Source organism: Theropithecus gelada, chromosome 14, assembly GCF_003255815.1.
Source record: "Theropithecus gelada isolate Dixy chromosome 14, Tgel_1.0, whole genome shotgun sequence".
Classification (NCBI taxonomy): Eukaryota; Metazoa; Chordata; class Mammalia; order Primates; family Cercopithecidae; genus Theropithecus; species Theropithecus gelada.
This window is the reverse complement of record NC_037682.1, coordinates 11,639,124-11,657,018: the sequence shown is the minus strand read 5'-3', so window position 1 is coordinate 11,657,018 and position 17,895 is coordinate 11,639,124. Positions and strand designations below refer to the sequence as shown.

At 49.4% G+C, this 17,895-nt stretch overlaps 1 protein-coding gene across 1 annotated transcript in view; it reads right to left on the bottom strand.

The window, feature by feature from the left end:
- Positions 1-17,864, bottom strand: part of GANAB (glucosidase II alpha subunit) — a 21,828-nt gene extending 3,964 nt beyond the window's left edge. The window contains exons 1-10 of the mRNA XM_025355770.1: positions 17,706-17,864; positions 10,775-10,879; positions 10,514-10,622; positions 9,821-9,948; positions 3,291-3,470; positions 2,781-2,846; positions 1,888-1,957; positions 1,629-1,716; positions 1,450-1,546; positions 979-1,191 (exon numbers count right to left, since the gene is read on the bottom strand). Of these exons, the coding sequence (XP_025211555.1) occupies positions 979-1,191; positions 1,450-1,546; positions 1,629-1,716; positions 1,888-1,957; positions 2,781-2,846; positions 3,291-3,470; positions 9,821-9,948; positions 10,514-10,622; positions 10,775-10,879; positions 17,706-17,743 (1,094 nt within the window). The 5' untranslated portion in view covers positions 17,744-17,864. The remainder of the gene's footprint in view (positions 1-978; positions 1,192-1,449; positions 1,547-1,628; positions 1,717-1,887; positions 1,958-2,780; positions 2,847-3,290; positions 3,471-9,820; positions 9,949-10,513; positions 10,623-10,774; positions 10,880-17,705) is intronic.
- Between the last annotated feature and the right edge of the window lie 31 nt (positions 17,865-17,895).

Here is a 17,895-nt window from a genome sequence, read left to right as displayed (position 1 = left end):
GCTCACTGCAAGCTCCGCCTCCCGGGTTCACGCCATTCTCCTGCCTCAGCCTCCCGAGTAGCTGGGACCACAGGCGCCCGCCACTTCGCCCGGCTAGTTTTTTGTATTTTTTAGTAGAGACGGGGTTTCACCGTGTTAGCCAGGATGGTCTCGATCTCCTGACCTCATGATCCGCCCGTCTCGGCCTCCCAAAGTGCTGGGATTACAGGCTTGAGCCACCGCGCCCGGCCTTTCAAACGTTTTTATAGAGATGGGGTCTTGCCATGTTGCCCAGGCTAGTCTCGAATTCCTGGCCTCAAGCAATCCTCTTGCCTCAGCCTCCCCAAGTGCTGGGATTACAGGCATGAGCCACCATGCCCGGTCCCATCTTGCCTCCTTTGTTATGTGTTTAACATGTCTTCCTCCCTGTGAGTCAGAACCTTTGTTTTTTTTTCTGAGACAGAGTCTTGCTCTGTCACCCAGGCTGGAGTGCAGTGGTGAAATCTCAGCTCACCACAACCTCCGCCTACCAGATTCATGCAATTCTCCTGCGTGAGCCTCCCAAATAGCTGGGATTACAGGCGCCCGCCGCCACACCTGGCTAATTTTTGTTTTTCTAGTAGAGATGAGGTTTCGCCATGTTGGCCAGGCTGGTCTCCAACTTCTGACCTCAGGTGATCTGCCCACCTCAGCCTCCCAAAGTGCTGGAATTACAGGCATGAACCACCACACCCAGCTCAGAACCTTTTCAACCTCAGTTAACACTGTATCCCCAGCACCCAGAAGAGTACCTAGCACACAACACACTGATAATAAGTGCATTCCGTCAGTCCAGAATAGCCAATGCCTTCCCTAAGAATGTGAGTGGGCATGTGTCATCTGGCAGTGATTAGGGAACTCAAACGCTGCCCACCAGGCCCAGGGCCCCTTCTCTCACCCAGGCCCCAAAGAGCTAATGCCCCCAGTATACCTATTTGTCTCAAGGCCTGGAAACTTCACTCCCTCCTTTCTCCCCATGCCTGTGCTCTCACCTTCCCAGCAGTGTTGGAGGATATATCAACCCAGGTCTCTGCAGCATTGAGCCAGAAGATGCCCAAGTCACGATGAGGGTTGTGTGCCAGGAGCACAGGCACAGACCCATACAAGGCCATGGGGTTGTACAGCTCATACTGGAATACATCCAAATTGTAGAGGCGATATGGCTCCCCACCCCTGCAGGCAAACAGACAGATTCGGGCTGCTAACTGGCCCCAGGCTGCAGTATACGCTGACTCCACTCCACAGACACAGGTGAGAGATAAGCAATGGTTCCTCTGTCCTTTCTCAAAACATTTTTTATCACCAAAGGTGATTCTGGACACAGGAAGTTACCCACGCTTGTCTGGAGTATCCAATGTGCACACCCATCTCCCTAAAGGCCTGACTCCTTCGTGCCCACCTCCATCTTCCTGATGTCACCACAGGACTCACTCAGTGACCTTCAGCCTCAGATTGTCTGCATGCTCAGGGATCCCATAGACATGCTCCATGCCTGGCAGAGAGAAGTCCAAACCCACAGACATGGGGCCTAGAAGAAAAACAAAGAACAAGCTTCAGAGCTGCGTGGAAAGGAGCCCTGCACCTCAACCCAAGGAACCCAAGCCCCTCACCATATGGTTTGCTGTCAGAGTGAGTTTTGAATGTCTCCTCCCAGGCTCCTGGCTCATCTTTCTCTGCCTTCCCCTGAGTCTCCTCTGGCTGTTAAGAAGAAAAGAGGACCACTCTCCAATCATACCAGTTCTCTTTTCCCACTCCCATCAACTAAATCCCATCCCTGATGGTGAGACTAAGTTCAAGTTTCTCATGGGCCTATCCCCTCCAGCCTCCCAGTCAGCCCAATCCTCCAACCACCCACCCCCTCCAACTTGCCTTGTCACCATCCCTGGGTGTTTCCTCAGGCTGGGCCCCATCGCCCTCAGCTGGGTCTTTTGATCCTTGCCTGGAAGGTAGGAGAGCTGTCTGCTCCAATCCAGAGGGGGCAGGGACGAGGGGCTAGTGGAAGGAGGGGTTGGGGAATAGAGAGCCAAGGGTCCAAAGGAACGAAGGCATTGGAGGAAGGGACTAAATGTTAAAGCTTGGAGAGGGAACCCACAATGAGCAGATAAGTTTGCAAAGGATGGGGAGAGAAATGAGAAAGGAAAATGAGGAGTAAGTGCCACCAGGAGGCACAGGCCTGTACACCAACCTCTGCCAACATCCCAGAAGAGACAGGCAGGCTGATTCAGGGGCCTGGGTTATGAATGCCAATCCTGGCTCTGTTGCCTCTACTGAAAGACTGTGCCCCCAACTGCCCTCCCTGGGCGTCAGGCTCCTGGCCTGACACAAGGGCTTTGCAAGGTATAGCAAGGTATGACCCACAAGGTATAGCATGTGGGTCACACTATACCAAGCCTCTACAGATATACACGGGGACTTCAAGAGGTTCCGCCAAAAAATGCTTTCAAGGGCAAGTAGCTCTGCCCAGAACCTTAGGTGGCCCTCAGCTGAGAGTCAGAAACCCCAGCAACAGGCAGCATAGCTCCATCCCTTGGCAAAGCAATAAGCTCCCTACACTCCTTAAGGACCTGACTTTGAGTATTTCATCTTCCTTCTTCTGGGGGCTCCCAGCCAGGGTAACAGGTAACGGGACCAGGTATCACACAGCAGGGGAAAGTGGGGTGAGTGAAAGGCTGGAAGGGTCTGGGGCACCTCCCCCTGAAGGCTACAGTGAGGAATGGGTAAGGGCAGAGGAACACATACAGTACCGGTGGCCATGGATTTACCTAGAGAAAAGGTTCTTGATCTTATCCCACATGCTACCGAGCGTGAGACTAACTTTATCCGAGAAACTGGGGCAGGAGGAGATGGGTAGGGAAGGGGAAAAAGAGGCACAAAACCAACACAAAAACAGAAACATAAAAGTGAGTTTCAGTCGACAAACTTCCAGAGATGGGGAAAAAGAAACCAAAAAAAATAAAAAATAAAAAGAAAGAAAATAAATCTGGGAAATGTGATGATGTGAGAAGGGGAAGAAGGAGACACAGACCCAGGCAGGCCTCCCAGAGATGCCCAGGCCACAGCTCAGGGACAAAAGTGATTGCCTCCTGATCTGTACAGGAAATGGAAAAAACCGCACCCGGGTCTGGTTCCTACCATCCCTGACAGAGAGCTTCTCCCAGCCCCCAGCCCCTACCTGGCTGTCCCGCCACCCTGTCTCCTCCCAGTGCCAGACCTCACAACACCCCTGTGCTCTTTCACACTAGGTTCCCTGCAGTCCCAACCCCTATACTCACGAGACCCTAGGGGCCCTCTGGTGCTCAAACTCCAAGAGTCCTCGGGCATTGACACTAAGCAGAAGGCTTCGGTCCTCTAGTAGGTCAAGGCGGAATGGCCGGGCTGTCAAGATGATCTTGTAGGGTCCCTCAGCCATGGTTAACTCCACACTGTTGTCATCACGACCAGAGACAGAAAGCCTGGGAAATATATCAAAAGAAATATAAGGAAGTACAAAGGGCCGAGAGGAGTAATGACACTTCAGAAGATAGAGGGAAATCTACCTGCTAAGAGAAATAGGCAGTGTGCTAACAGAGCAGGGACAGACAAGTTAATCAACAAAACCAAATAAAGGGCCCAGAAACAGACCCAAGGATATTTATTACCCTTCTTTTTTTTTGAGACGGAGTTTCGCTCTCGTTGCCCAGGCTGGAGTGCAATGGTGCAATCTCGGCTCACCGCAACCTCTGCCTCCCAGGTTCAAGCAATTCTCCTGCCTCAGCCTCCCGAGTAGCTGGGATTACAGGCATGCACCACCACACCCAGCTAATTTTGTATTTTTAGTAGAGATGGGGTTTCTCCATGTTGAGACTGGTCTTGAACTCCTGAGCCCACGCCCAGCCACTTATTACTTTTTTAAATGTACTAAATACTAAGAGGTGACATCGCAGATGAGAGAGGAAAGGAGAACTATTCAAAAATGGAATTGAAAAAACATTTTCCATATAGGGAAAAAAATGATTTTCCAAATATGAAGAAAAATGATTTTTTTTTTTTTTTTTTGAGATGGAGTCTCACTCTATTGCCCAGGCTGGAGTGCAGCGGCACAATCTTGGTTCACTGCAACCTCCACCTCCCAGGTTCAAGCAATTCTCCTGACTCAGCCTCCCAAGTAACTGAGATGACAGCCAGGTGCCACCACACCCGGCTAATTTTTTTTGGTATTTTTAGTAGAGATGGGATTTCGCCATGTCGGCCAGGCTAATCTCAAACTCCTGACCTCCAGTGATGCACTTTCCTTGGCCTCCCAAAGCACTGGGATTACAAGCATAAGCCACCACGCCTGATTTCTTGATATCATATATCTAATGCCAGATACAAGTATCAACTGCAGAAAGATTATGATTTAAATTTTTTTTTTTCTTGAGACAGTCTCATTCTATCACCCAGGCTGGAATGCAGTGGCACAATCTCAGCTCATTGCAACCTCTGCCTCCTGGGTTCAAGTGATTCTTGTGCGTCAGCCACCCGAGTAGCTGGGATTACAGGCACCCACCACCACACCAAGCTAAGTTTTGTATTTTCAATAGAGACAGGATTTCACCATGTTGACCAGGCTGGTCTTGAACTCCCGACCTCAAGTGATCTGTCCGCCTCAGCCTCTTGAAGTGCTGGGATTACAGGCAGAAGCCATCATACCCAGCCTGCTTAAAATTTAAAAGTAAAAGGTTTAGGCTGGGCTCAGTGGCTCTCAATTATAATCCCAGCACTTTGGGAGGCCAAGGCAGGTGGATCGCTTGAGCCCTGGTATTCAAGACCAGCCTGGGCAACATGGCGAAACCCCACGTCTACCAAAAATACAAAAATTTGCCAGTCTCATAACCCGATCTCAAAATAAGTAAATAAATGAAAGCAAAAGTGTTAGAAGAAAATTTAAGGCCGGGCGCGGTGGCTCACGCCTGTAATCCCAGCACTTTGGGAGGCCGAGGCGGGTGGATCACAAGGTCAGGAGATCGAGACTATCCTGGCTAACATGGTGAAATCCCGTCTCTACTAAAAATACAAAAAACTAGCCGGGCGTGGTGGCGGGCGCCTGTAGTCTCAGCTACTTGGGAGGCTGAGGCGGGAGAATGGCGTGAACCCGGGAGGTGGAGCTTGTAGTGAGCCGAGATCACGCCACTGCACTCCAGCCTGGGAGCACAGCGAGACTCCGTCTCAAAAAAAAAAAAAAAAAAAAAAAAAAAAGAAAATTTAAAAATATATTTTTGGCCGGGCATGATGGCTCAGGAGTTTGAGACCAGCCTGGTCAACGTACTGAAACCCCATCTCTACTAAAAATACAAAAAGTAGCTGGGCATAGTGGTACACGCCTGTAGTCCCAGCTACTTGGGCATAGTGGCGCACGCCTGCAGTCCCAGCTACTTGGGCATAGTGGCGCACGCCTGTAGTCCCAGCTACTCGGGAGGCTGATGCTGAAGAATCACTTCAACATGGGAGGCGGAGGTTGTGGTGAGCCGAGATCGCACTACTGCACTCCAGCCTGAGCAACAGAGCAAGACTCTGTCTCAATACATATATATATATATGTTTTTTCTGACCTTGAGGTAAAGAAGGACTATTTAAACACAACAAAGAAAAGGCTAACACCAGAAGGTAAAAGACTGACACATGTAACTACATTAAAATTAGAAATTTCTGTTCATCAAAAGATACCTTTAGGATCATCAAGAAAAAGGAAAAGTCTAAGAAATTTTATCAGTCTAGGGAGGCCTAAGGAAACATGACAACTAAATGTAATAGGGTATCCTGGATGAAATCTTGGAACAGAAAAATAATATACACAAAAACTAAAGAAACCTCAAGTATGAACTTTAGTAAATAATGTATCACTATCAATTCACTAGGTATCACAAATGAACCACAGTCATATTAATAATAGGGAAGGGGCCGGGCGCGGTGGCTCAAGCCTGTAATCCCAGCACTTTGGGAGGCCGAGACGGGCGGATCACGAGGTCAGGAGTTCGAGACCATCCTGGCTAACACGGTGAAACCCCGTCTCTACTAAAAAATACGAAAAACTAGCCGGGCGAGGTGGCAGGCGCCTGTAGTCCCGGCTACTTGGGAGGCTGAGGCAGGAGAATGGCGTAAAAACCCGGGAGGCGGAGCTTGCAGTGAGCTGAGATCCGGCCACTGCACTCCAGCCTGGGCGACACAGCGAGACTCCGTCTCAAAAAAAAAAAAAAAAAATAATAGGGAAGGTTGGGCGCAGTGGCTTACGCCTGTAATCCCAACACTTTGGTAGGCCAAGGCGGGCGAATCACTAGGTCAGGAGTTTGAGACCAGCCTGGCCAACATGGTAAAACCCCACCTCTACTAACAATACAGAATTAGCCAGGAGTGGTGGTGCACACCTGTAGTCCCAGCTACTCGGGAGGCTGAGGCAGAAGAATCGCCTGAATCCAGTAGGCAGAGGCTGCAGTGAGCTGAGATCGTGCCACTGCACTCCAGCCCAGGCAACAGAGCAAGACTCCATCTGAAAACAAACAAACAGGGAAAACTGGGTGCAGATAAGTGCAAACTCTCATCCTTTCATGTTTTCTATAAATCTAAAACTAAAATGAAAACTGGCTGGGCGCAGTGGCTCACGCCATAATCCCAGCACTTTGGAAGGCCAAGGTGGGTAGATCACGAGGTCAGAAGTTCGAGACCATCCTGGCTAATATGGTGAAACCCCATCTCTACTAAAATTACAAAACTTAGCTGGGCATGGTGGTGCACGCCTGTAATCCCAGCTACTGGGGCAGCTAAGCCAGGAGAATGGCTTGAACCCAGGAGGCGGAGGTTGCAGTGAGCCAAGATCATGCCACTGCATTCCAGCCTGGGTGACACAGCAAGACTCCATCTCAAAAAAAAGAAAAAAAGAAAACTGTATTTTTTTTTTTTTTTTGAAAGAGATGGGGTCTCACTTTGTTGTCCAGGCTGGCCTCAAACTCTTGGGCTGAAGAGATCCTCCTGCCTCAGCCTCATGAGTAGCTCGGGCTACAGGCACGTGCCACCATGTGCAGCAAAAGTATGTATGCGTGGTTTTGTTTTTGTTTTTCCAGACAGGGTCTGGGTCTGTCACCCAGGCTGGAGTACAGTGACGAGATCTTGGCTCACTACAACCTACACCTCCCAGACTCAAGCAATCTTCCCTCCTCAGCCTTCTGAGTAGCTGGGACCATAGGCACGTGCCACCACACCTGATTTTTCTATTTTCAGTACAGACAGGCTTTTGCAAAGTTGCCAAGGCTGGTCTCAAGCTCCTGGACTCAAGCAATCTGCCCTCTTCGGACTCCCAAGTGCTGGGATTACAGGTATGAACCACTGTGCCCTGTGCCCTTGTGTTTTCTTTTAAAGACACCTTGGCGAGCACGATGGTTCACACCTAAGATCCCAGCACTCTGGGAGCCTGAGGCGGGTGGATCACCTGAGGTCAGGAGTTTGAGACCAGCCTGGCTAACATTGTGAAACCCTGTCTCTACTAAAAATATAAAAATTAGCCAGGTGTGGTGGCACGCGCCTGTAATCCCAGCTACTAAGGTGGCTGAGGCAGGAGAACAACTTGAACCCGGGAGGGGGAGGTTACAGCGAGCTGAGATCACGCCACTGCACTCCAGCCTGGGTGACAGAGCGAGACTCTGTCTCAAAATAAAATAAAATTGGCCGGGCGCGGTGGCTCAAACCTGTAATCCCAGCACTTTGGGAGGCCGAGATGGGTGGATCACAAGGTCAGGAGATCGAGACCATCCTGGCTAACATGGTGAAACCCCATCTCTACTAAAAAATACAAAAAACTAGCCGGGCGAGGTGACGGGCGCCTGTAGTCCCAGCTACTCGGGAGGCTGAGGCAGGAGAATGGCGTGAACCCGGGAGGCGGAGCTTGCAGTGAGCTGAGATCCGGCCACTGCACTCCAGCCTGGGCGACAGAGCAAGACTCCGTCTCAAAAAATATATATAAATAAATAAATAAATAAATAAAATAAAATAAAATAAAATTTTTAAAAAGCAAATAAAAGAAACCAGGAAAGACAACCAAGCCAAGACCACCATAAGATGTCATTTTATACGGAAGCCAGTGACAAAACTTAAGTCCAACAACAGTATCAAGTGTTGGAAATGATGGAGATCAATGAGGCCTTTTTTTTTTTCTTTTGAGGCTGAGTCTCCCTCTGTAGCCCAGGCTGGAGTGCAGTGGTGCAATCTCGGCTCACTGCAACCTCCGCCTCCCGGGTCCTGGTTCGAGCAATTCTCCTGCCTCAGCCTCCCGAGTAGCTGGGATCATAGGCACACTCCACTAAGCCCAGTTAACTTTTGTATTTTTAGTAGAGACGGGGTTTCATCATGTTGGCCAGGCTGGTCTTGAACTCCTGACCTCTTGATCCACCCGCCTCAGCCTCCCAAAGTGCTGGGATTACAGGCATGAGCCACCGTGCCCGGCTTCAATGAGGCCTTCTTATAAATCATTGGTGGAAGTGTAAATTGGTAAACCACTTTGGCTTTATCTTGGGAAGTTGATCATCTCCATATTCTACAATCCTGCAATTCCTCTCCTAGTTAAACACCAAAGAGAAACTCTTGCGCAAGGGTAACAGGAGACACGTACAAGAAGTTTCATAGCAACACTTTGGCTAGCAAAACACTGGAAACAACCCCAAGGCTTATCAACCTAGAAATGGATTAATCAGCTGGGGTATATTCATACAACATAATAATATGCAGCAGTAAAAATGAATGAACTAGAACTATATGAAACAGAATTAAAGTTATGTGAAAAACGGAAACCCCAGAAGACCACATGCACTAACATACTTCCTCTGTAAAGCTCAAAAACAAAAAAAATATATAGTTTATTGCTTAGGCACACAGATATATATGTGCACAGGTATACACACATAACTGTAAGAACAAAAAAAAAAAGGCAAAGGAATGATAAGCTTCAGAGTAACAACTACCTACATCTAGAGCAGTCAAGAGTACAGGACAGTGAGATACGATTGGGCTGAGGGGAGAGTTTACAGGGTGGAGTATTTGAGATGAGTCTCACTCTGTCGCCCAGGCTATAGTGCAGTGACACAGTCTCGGCTCACTGCAACCTCTGCCTCCTGGGTTCAAGTAACTGTCCTGCCTCAGCCTCCTGAGTAGCTGGGATTACAGGTTAGCACAACATCCGGCTAATTTTTGTATTTTTAGTACAGATGGGGTTTCACCATGTTGGCCAAGCTGGTCTCCAACTCATGACCTAGTGATCCGCCTACCTCGACCTCCCAAAGTGCTGGAATTACAAGCGTGAGCCACCACGCCCGGCCACTGTTATTTTCCAAATTATGTATTTAGAGAAAGTCACAGATGGATGCATGGAACACTGATGACAGGGTATCATCACACAATAATCTGAGTAATCCTATTCTGAATATCTGAGGAAAAGGAAAGGAGGAAGAAAGGAAGGAAGGAAGCAAACAAGCAGGCAGGCAGACATGGTATACCTGGAGGACTAGATCTGTAAATAACAGGGCCTTGTTTATTTCTACTTATATCACCAGCACCTAGCCCAGGCCAGTCAGGGAGGAGAAAGCAATACTTGTTTGCTGAATGAATGAATGAATGAGGATAAAGGGGTAAAGAGAAAAGTGAAACAGAAGAAGAGGTGAGGAAAGGTTGAGAAGTATGGCAAGGTGCTATGCTAGTTAACTGCTACCTTATTGTGGGAAAGAATGTCAGCAACCAAAAAAAGGTCCATCAGGAAGGAGAAAGGGGCCACAGAAATGGATGCTTCTCAGGAAAAATTTACCGAGCTATTGGCGGATCAGCCACCAAAACATCTGGCACACGGTATCGGGGTCGCCGAGGCTCCAGCTCATCAATCCTGATCCGAGTCATGTTCTTCTGAAGCCCCTGAAGCTCTAGCACCAGCAACACCTGCGGGGACAGAGGTTTGGATCTGGAGAGAGGAAAGGGGTTACACCATGGAATGCCCTTTGAACCCATTCTTTTTTTTTTTTTTTTTTTTTTTGAGACGGAGTCTCGCGCTGTGTCACCCAGGCTGGAGTGCAGTGGCGCGATCTCCGCTCACTGCAAGCTCCGCCTCCCAGGTTCACGCCATTCTCCTGCCTCAGCCTCCGAGTAGCTGGGACTACAGGCGCCCGCCACCACGCCCGGCTAGTTTTTTGTATTTTTTGTAGAGACGGGGTTTCACCATGTTAGCCAGGATGGTCTCGATCTGCTGACCTCATGATCCACCCACCTCGGCCTCCCAAAGTGCTGGGATTACAGGCTTGAGCCACCGCGCCCGGCCTTGAACCCATTCTCTCCTAAGGTGTCTCTTCCTTTGAGCCCTTTGCCTAAAGGCCAAGATCACATTTCTTCGTAAAGTAAGAGTTCAAAGGTTAGGCTGGGACAAAATGTTGGCCACAATTTCCCCCTTTCCAAATTACCCCACAGCCATTGTCCCACCCCCACCAGACTCCTCCTTGTCTCCCCTGACCTTGGTGACCTCATGGATGAGATGGACCGTGAGAGAATCAGGACCAAGCTGTAGAGAGTCCAGCAAGGCTCGGTATGGAGAGAGGCCTGGCCGTATGCTTCTCTGTCGCCTGCCAAGTGAAGGGTTGGGAAGTAAGGTAGGGGGCCACCTGCAACGTCCCTAGGTCCCTCTATCACCTGCAGTGTCCTTAGGCACTCCATCTGCCACAGACACCTCCCACATTACCCTACATTCCATCCCTTTCTCCCAGAAATATCATACTTGCAGAAAGAACTCTCTTCACAGGTCTTAAAGTTGCTTCTATCCACAGCGACGGTAATCCCCAGGCAGACCCCTAAAAAAACCAGTACCAAAGATGCCCAAGACCTATGGAGAAAAGGATAAAGATGGAGCAATCAGCATGGGGGTCAGGAAGGGGCCCCCTTCAAAAGGAAAAACTTTTTCCTGTCACAGCACTAAGATAGTTGAGGAAAGGGGGAAGAAAGATGGAGTAACATCAAACAGAAAAGAAGGCAGAGTGGACATGGGGTTAAGAATCAGGCCTGAGAAGCTGGCTCACTCACACCTTCCCTTTGAAAGGCAGAGTAGGCTGGGCACAGTGGCTCACGCCTGTAATCCCAACACTTTAGGAGCCTGAGGCGGGCGGATCACAAGGAAGGAGATTAAGACTATCCTGGCTAACACGGTGAAACCCCGTCTCTACTAAAAATACAAAAAAAAAAGTAGTCGAGCATGGTGGCAGCCACCTGTAGTCCCAGCTACTCCGGAGGCTGCGGCAGAAGAAAGGCATGAACTCGGGAGGCGAAGCTTGCAGTGAGCCGAGATTGGGGCACTGCACTCCAGCCTGGGCAATAGAGCGAGACTCTGTCTCAAAAAAAAAAAAAAGAGGCCGGGCGCGGTGGCTCACGCCTGTAATCCCAGCACTTTGGGAGGCTGAGGTGGATCACAAGTTCACAAGGTCAGGAGATCCGAGACCATCCTGGCTAACACAGTGAAACCCCGTCTCTACTAAAAATACAAAAAATTAGTCAGGCTTGGTGGCAGGCGCCTGTAGTTCCAGCTACTCGGGAGGCTGAGGCAGGAGAATGGCATCAACCCAGGAGGTGGAGCTCGCAGTGAGCCGAAATCGCGCCACTGCACTCCAGCCTGGGCGACAAAGCGAAACTCCTTCTCAAAAATAAAAAATAAAAATAAAATAAAGGCGAGTAGACAGAGGATCTTTCACCTTCAGAGGCCCTGGTGTTGACTCTGGTGACATCAGCCTCTCAGAGGAAAGGAGCAGTAACAGCCAGTCTCAGAGGAAATGGTAGTAGCATATGTATGGAACAGAGAAACAAAGCAAGCTACACCTTTCCATGGGCAGGGTATTGGGTGGATGCAGAGTTAAAGAGCTAAAGATGAGGCCGGGCATGGTGGTTCAAGTCTGTAATCCCACCACTTTGGGAGGCTGAGGCGGGTGGATCACCTGAGGTCAGGAGTTCAAGACCAGCCTGGCCAACATGATGAAACCCCATCTCTACTTAGAATACAAAAATTAGCTGGGCGTGGCGTTGAGCATCTGTAGTTACAGCTACTCGGGAGGCTGAGGCATGAGAATCGCTTGAACCCGGGAGGCAGAGGTTGTAGTGAGCCAAGATTGCGCCACTGCACTCCAGCCTAAGTGATGGACCAAAACTCCGTCTCAGGAAAAAAACAAACAAAAAAACCTAGCCTGCTGGTTACAGTTCCTAGGGTCCTAACATCCCTAGTACCCTAAGCAGCCTGTTTCTCTGATTTCCACTCCTGTATCTTCAAAACACCACCATCACTACCCAAAGCTGGAAAAAAATAACAATAGCTAAAATGTTCTGAGCCCTAATGCACTCCTAGGGGCCTGGGTTATCACTTTATATTACTAGTTTTCAATTCTGCCTGCAGTTTTTGTTTTTTGCTTTTTCTTTTGAGACAGTCTCACTCCATCACCCAGGCTAGAGGGCCGTGGCATGATCTCAGTTCACTGTAACCTCCGCCTCCCAGGTTCAAGCAATTCCTGTGCCTCAACCTCCTGAGTAGCTGGAATTACAGGAGCACACCACCATGCCCAGCTAATTTTTGTATTTTTAGTAGAGACGGAGTTTCACCATGTTGGCCAGGCTGGTCTCAAATTCCTGATTTCAAGTGATCCACCTGCCTCGCCCTCCCCAAGTAGCTGGGACTACAGGTGGTAGCCACAGCACCCAGCTAACTTTTTTAAAAGTTTTTTTTGGTCAGGCACAGTGGCTCACGCCTGTAATCCCAGCACTTTGGGAGGCTGGACAGGCGGATCATGAGGTCAGGAGTTCGAGACCAGCCTGGCCAATATGGTGAAACCCCATCTGTACTAAAAATACAAAAATTAGCCAGGCGTGGTGGTGGGGGCCTGTAATCCCAGCTATTTGGGAGGCTGAGGCAGGATAATTGCTTGAACCAGGAGGTGGAGGCGGAGGCTACAGTGAGCAGATCACACCATTGCACTCCAGCCTGGGCAACAGAGCATGACTCTGACTCAAAAAAAAAAAAAAAAATTTTTTTTTTGGTAGCAACAGAGCCTCACTTTGTTGCCTAGGCTGTTTTTTTTTGTTTTTTTTTTTTTTTGAGACGGAGTCTCACTCTGTCGCCCAGGCTGGAGTGCAGTGGCCGGATCTCAGCTCACTGCAAGCTCCGCCTCCCGGGTTTACGCCATTCTCTTGCCTCAGCCTCCCGAGTAGCTGGGACTACAGGCGCCCGCCACCTCGCCCGGCTAGTTTTTTGTATTTTTAGTAGAGACGGGGTTTCACCATGTTAGCCAGGATGGTCTTGATCTGCTGACCTTGTGATCCGCCCATCTCAGCCTCCCAAAGTGCTGGGATTACAGGCTTGAGCCACCGCGCCCGGCCACCTAGGCTGTTCTTAAACTCCTGGGCTCAAGCAATCCTCCCATCTTGGCCTCCCAAAGTGCTGGGATTACAGTGTGAGCCACTGTGCCCAGCCTGCCATTTTTAACAATACCAGTGACCTGGTCTCACTTTTAAAGATTTTAACTTAATCACAGAGGAGCCTGTGCATCAGATTTTTTTTTTTTTTTTTGAGATGGAGTCTTGCTCTGTTACCCAGGCTGGAGTGCAGTGACGTGATCTCAGCTCAATGCAACCTCTGCCTCCTGGGTTCAAGGGATTCTCCCGCCTCAGCCTCCCGAGTAGCTGGGATTACAGGCACTTGCCACCATGCCCAGCTAGTTTTTTGTATTTTTAGTAGAGACGGGGTTTCACCATGTTGGCGAGGCTGGTATCGAACTCCTGACCTAGATCCACCTGCCTCGGTCTCCCACAGTGCTGGGATTACAAGCATTGAGTCACCAGGCCCAGCTGGCTAAAGTTTTTTTAAAGCTCCCTAAACAACTCTAATGAGTAACCTGGGTTCACAACCACTTCTTTACATGCATACTTCTTTTCCCTTTCTTTCATTCTTTTCTTGGTGAATATAGGGTTGGGGTTTATTTCCAGATGAGAAAATTAAAGCATAAAAGGTTGAACAGTTCACCCAAGGCTGAATAGCTGGTAAATGGTGAAACAAACTGAACCCAGTTGTGCTTGACTCTGGGACATGTGCTTCACCATGATGCACAATACAGCACACTAATCCCTAGCAGGATGAAATGGGCATGTCTCATTGAGAACCATCATCCCAAGCTTATCGCAAATTGTCAGTTTCCCAATGTGCTATCAAATGACAGACAAGAGACTAATAGGCTTATTTAAATAAGTTAGGTTGACAAATATATTCATCCAGGATTCATCCTTAGGATTCTGAGTAAATCCTAAACAAAAACTCTCAAATTTTAATGTCTGTTAAGAATCAGCCAGGCGCGGTAGCTCACATTTGTAATCTCAGTACTTTGGGAGGCCCAGGTGGGCGGATCACGAGATCAGGAGTTCAAGACCAGCCTGGCCAACATGGCAAAACTCCATCTCTACTAAAAATCCAAAAACTAGGCCAGGCGTGGTGGCTCACACCTGTAATCCCAGCACTTTGTGAGGCCGAGACAGGTGGATCACCTGAGGTCAGGAGTTTTGAGACCAGCCTGGCCAACATGATGAAACCCCGTCTCTACTAAAAATACAAAAAAAAATAAAATTAAAAAGGCTGGGCACAGTGGCTCATGCCTGTAATCCCAGCACTTTGGGAGGCCGAGACAGGCCGAGAGGTCAGGAGATTGAGACCATCCTGGCTAACACGGTGAAACCCCATCTCTACTAAAAATACAAAAAATTAGCCGGGTGTGTTGGCAGGCACCTGTAGTCCCAGCTACTTGGCAGGCTGAGGCAGGAGAATCGCCCGAACCCGGGAGGCGGAGGTTGCAGTGAGCCAAGGTTGTGCCACTGCATTCCAGCCTGGGCGACACAGCGAGACACCACCTAAAATAATATATACAATATGCATGTATGTGTGTATATATATGTATACATATATGTGTGCATATATATGCATATATATGTGTGTATATATGTGTGTGTGTGTGTGTATATATATACACATATATACACAAAAATTAGCCAGGCGTAGTGGCACATGCCTGTAATCCCAGCTACTGGGGAGGCTGAGGAATGAGAATGGTATGAGCCTGGGAGTCAGAGGTTGCAGTGAGCCAAGATCGCATCACTGCACTCTAGCCTGGGTGACAAAGTGTGACTCTGTCTCAAAAACGAGAAAAAAACGTTGCCCAGGCTTGCTTGAACTCCTAGGCTAAAGAAGTCTTTCCACTTTGTCCTTCCAAAATGCTGGAATACAGGTGAGAGCCACTGCACTCAGCCTGGACATCGCATTTTATTTATTATTTTTTTTGAGACTGAGTTTCGCTCGTTGCCCATGCTGGAGTGCAATGGCACGATCTCAGCTCACCGCAACCTCTGCCTCGTGGGTTCAAGCGATTCTCCTGCCTCTGCCTCCCAAGTAGCTGGGATTACAGGCGCGTGCCATCACACTCGGCTAATTTTGTATTTTTAGTAGAGACGGGGTTTCTCCATGTTGGTCAGGCTGGTCTCAAACTCCCAACCTCAGGTAATCTGCCCGCCTCGGCCTCCCAAAGTGCTGGGATTACAGGTGTGAGCCATTGCGCCCAGCTGACACTACATTTTAAACATGCTCTCCCAGTGACACCGATGTAGGCAGAATAGGAGCATGCTCTGAGAAAGTGTTTCAAACTGGGGGTGAGAGGGTTCTTCTAAGCAATAAAGTTTTACAACCGCCGGGCACAGTGGTTCATGTCTATAATCCTAGCACTTTGGGAGGTCAAAAAGGGAAGATTGGGCAACATAGCAAGACCTCATCTCTATTTGAAAAAAAAAAAAAAAAATTGGGCAACATAGCAAGATCTCATCTCTATTTGAAAAAAAAAAAAAAAAAAAGAGTAGTGGGGCATGGTGGCTGGTGCCTGTAGTCCCAGCTACCCAGGAGGCTAAATAAAGCTGGAGGGCTGCCTGAACCCAGGAGTTTGAGGCTGCATGAGCTATGATTGCACCATTGCTCTCCAGCCTGGGCCACAGCACAAGGCTCTGCCTCAAAAAAGTAAATTAATTAAGACCGGCCAATGTGGTGAAACCCCGTCTCTACTAAAAATACAAAAATTAGCTGGGCATGGTGGCACACGTCTGTAATCCCAGGACTCGGGAGGATGAGGCAGGAGAATCGCTTGAATTCGGGAGGTGGAAGCTGGAGTAAGCCGAGATTGCACCCCTGTATTCCATCCTAGGCAACAGAGCTAGACCTTGTCTCAATAAGTAAACAAACAAATAAATAAAATTTGACAACCTATAATAAGGTAACTAAAGACAGGGTCTATTATACACATTTTATCTAGTTATCCAGCATTAGCTTCAGCATCTGCTTGAAAGCTAAAAGAAAAGTACCAGAAATGAGATCACAGAGTGTACTGTGATCTCATCACAGGACACTCCTCCAGCTCCAGAAACAACTGTTCCACAGCAGGCCAGACAGAAAAATGAAGAAAACACCAGGCACTGTGGTTTAACAAGCCAAGCAGGAGTAACTATTAGCAAAACAAGCTGAATAAATGCTACTAGAAAATTCTATAGCAAGGCATGCGGCACAGGCCCTGCAGTGACCTGAGTGACTGCAACAGGCACTCTCGGCCACTGACCCATGTCCACCTGCCAAAAGCAGCAGTAAACGGAAGTACAGTGAGTTAAACACCCTCTGGGGCCCTATTTGCAGTCTGTAAAATTGGTTCGGAAAGATGCCAATGGAGATAGGATTTCTAAAGCATCTTTCAGGTATGACCTGTTGGAGGGCCCTAAGGAATTAACGGATGCCTTGACCACCCCGAGAGAGGAGTTAATAGGCCAAAGTCAGAAATAAGCTGCAGGGCAAGTTGCACCCATTTATTGTTTCAGATCACAGGCTCCCAAATAACTGAGTTTATGATCCAAGCTTTCTTCATCGCTTCGGACAGTACACGCCTACCCCACCTCAGTATATCCGTTAGGTCCTAGTAAACATTTGTGGCACTGCTGGTATGTTTCGAATCTTTTTTTCCCCCAGTAATATAAACAAGAGAGCGTGGACCAAGTCATTCGATTACATGTTGTGTTTGAGGAACACCATCCACGCCGTGAGCTTACTGGATCCTGGGCCGTGCCCAGCGACCGTGGACAGTGAACTAAGCCAGAGCTGGTGCTCACGTGAAGACAAGCGCAGAGGAGGATTCGGAGCTCTAGGGAGTACAGCCAGAAGGGTAGTACAGGCTTAACTGCCGACCCGGTGCTTCCAGCTCAGCCGAGGGGCCGCAGGGCCACAGGCTGCATTCCCCGAAGCCAGGCCGCATCTTTTCCCCCGCCCCGACGACCCCGCGCACTGCAGGAAGGGGGCGGCGACGTTGACCGCCGCAAGCAGCCAAAGGAAGGCGGCGGCTGAGAGCGGCCAAGGCCGAGAAAGACGCACAGCTGCGGCTTTACTGAGCCGCCCGGCGGGAGCCCGGAGCCCCAGAGGCAAGGCCCCCAGCGTCGCTCGGATCTACCACGGGGAGACTGGAGGCGTCTGAGGCCGCCTCCAGAGGAACAAAGGTTCCTCGCGAGGCCGGGGGTGGCAGAGTGTCAAGAGAACACACAGGAAGGAGTGGAATGGGGCTTGGGGGATCTAGGGGCGTCCCAGGCGTGCCCCCAGATTCCGGGCTTCTCACCGCCTCCTACGCGCCGCCACTGCCGCTACCTCCGCCATCTTGTGCCGGGTTTGCTCCTTGACCCCGAACCTCCCGCCCCACCACGCGCACTCAGCCACGTATCCTAGTTCCCGCCCCTTCCGGCCTTCTGATTGGTTCGGCCTGAGGGCCGCCGGGCAACTGTCTCATTGGTAGAGTGCACACTCTAAAT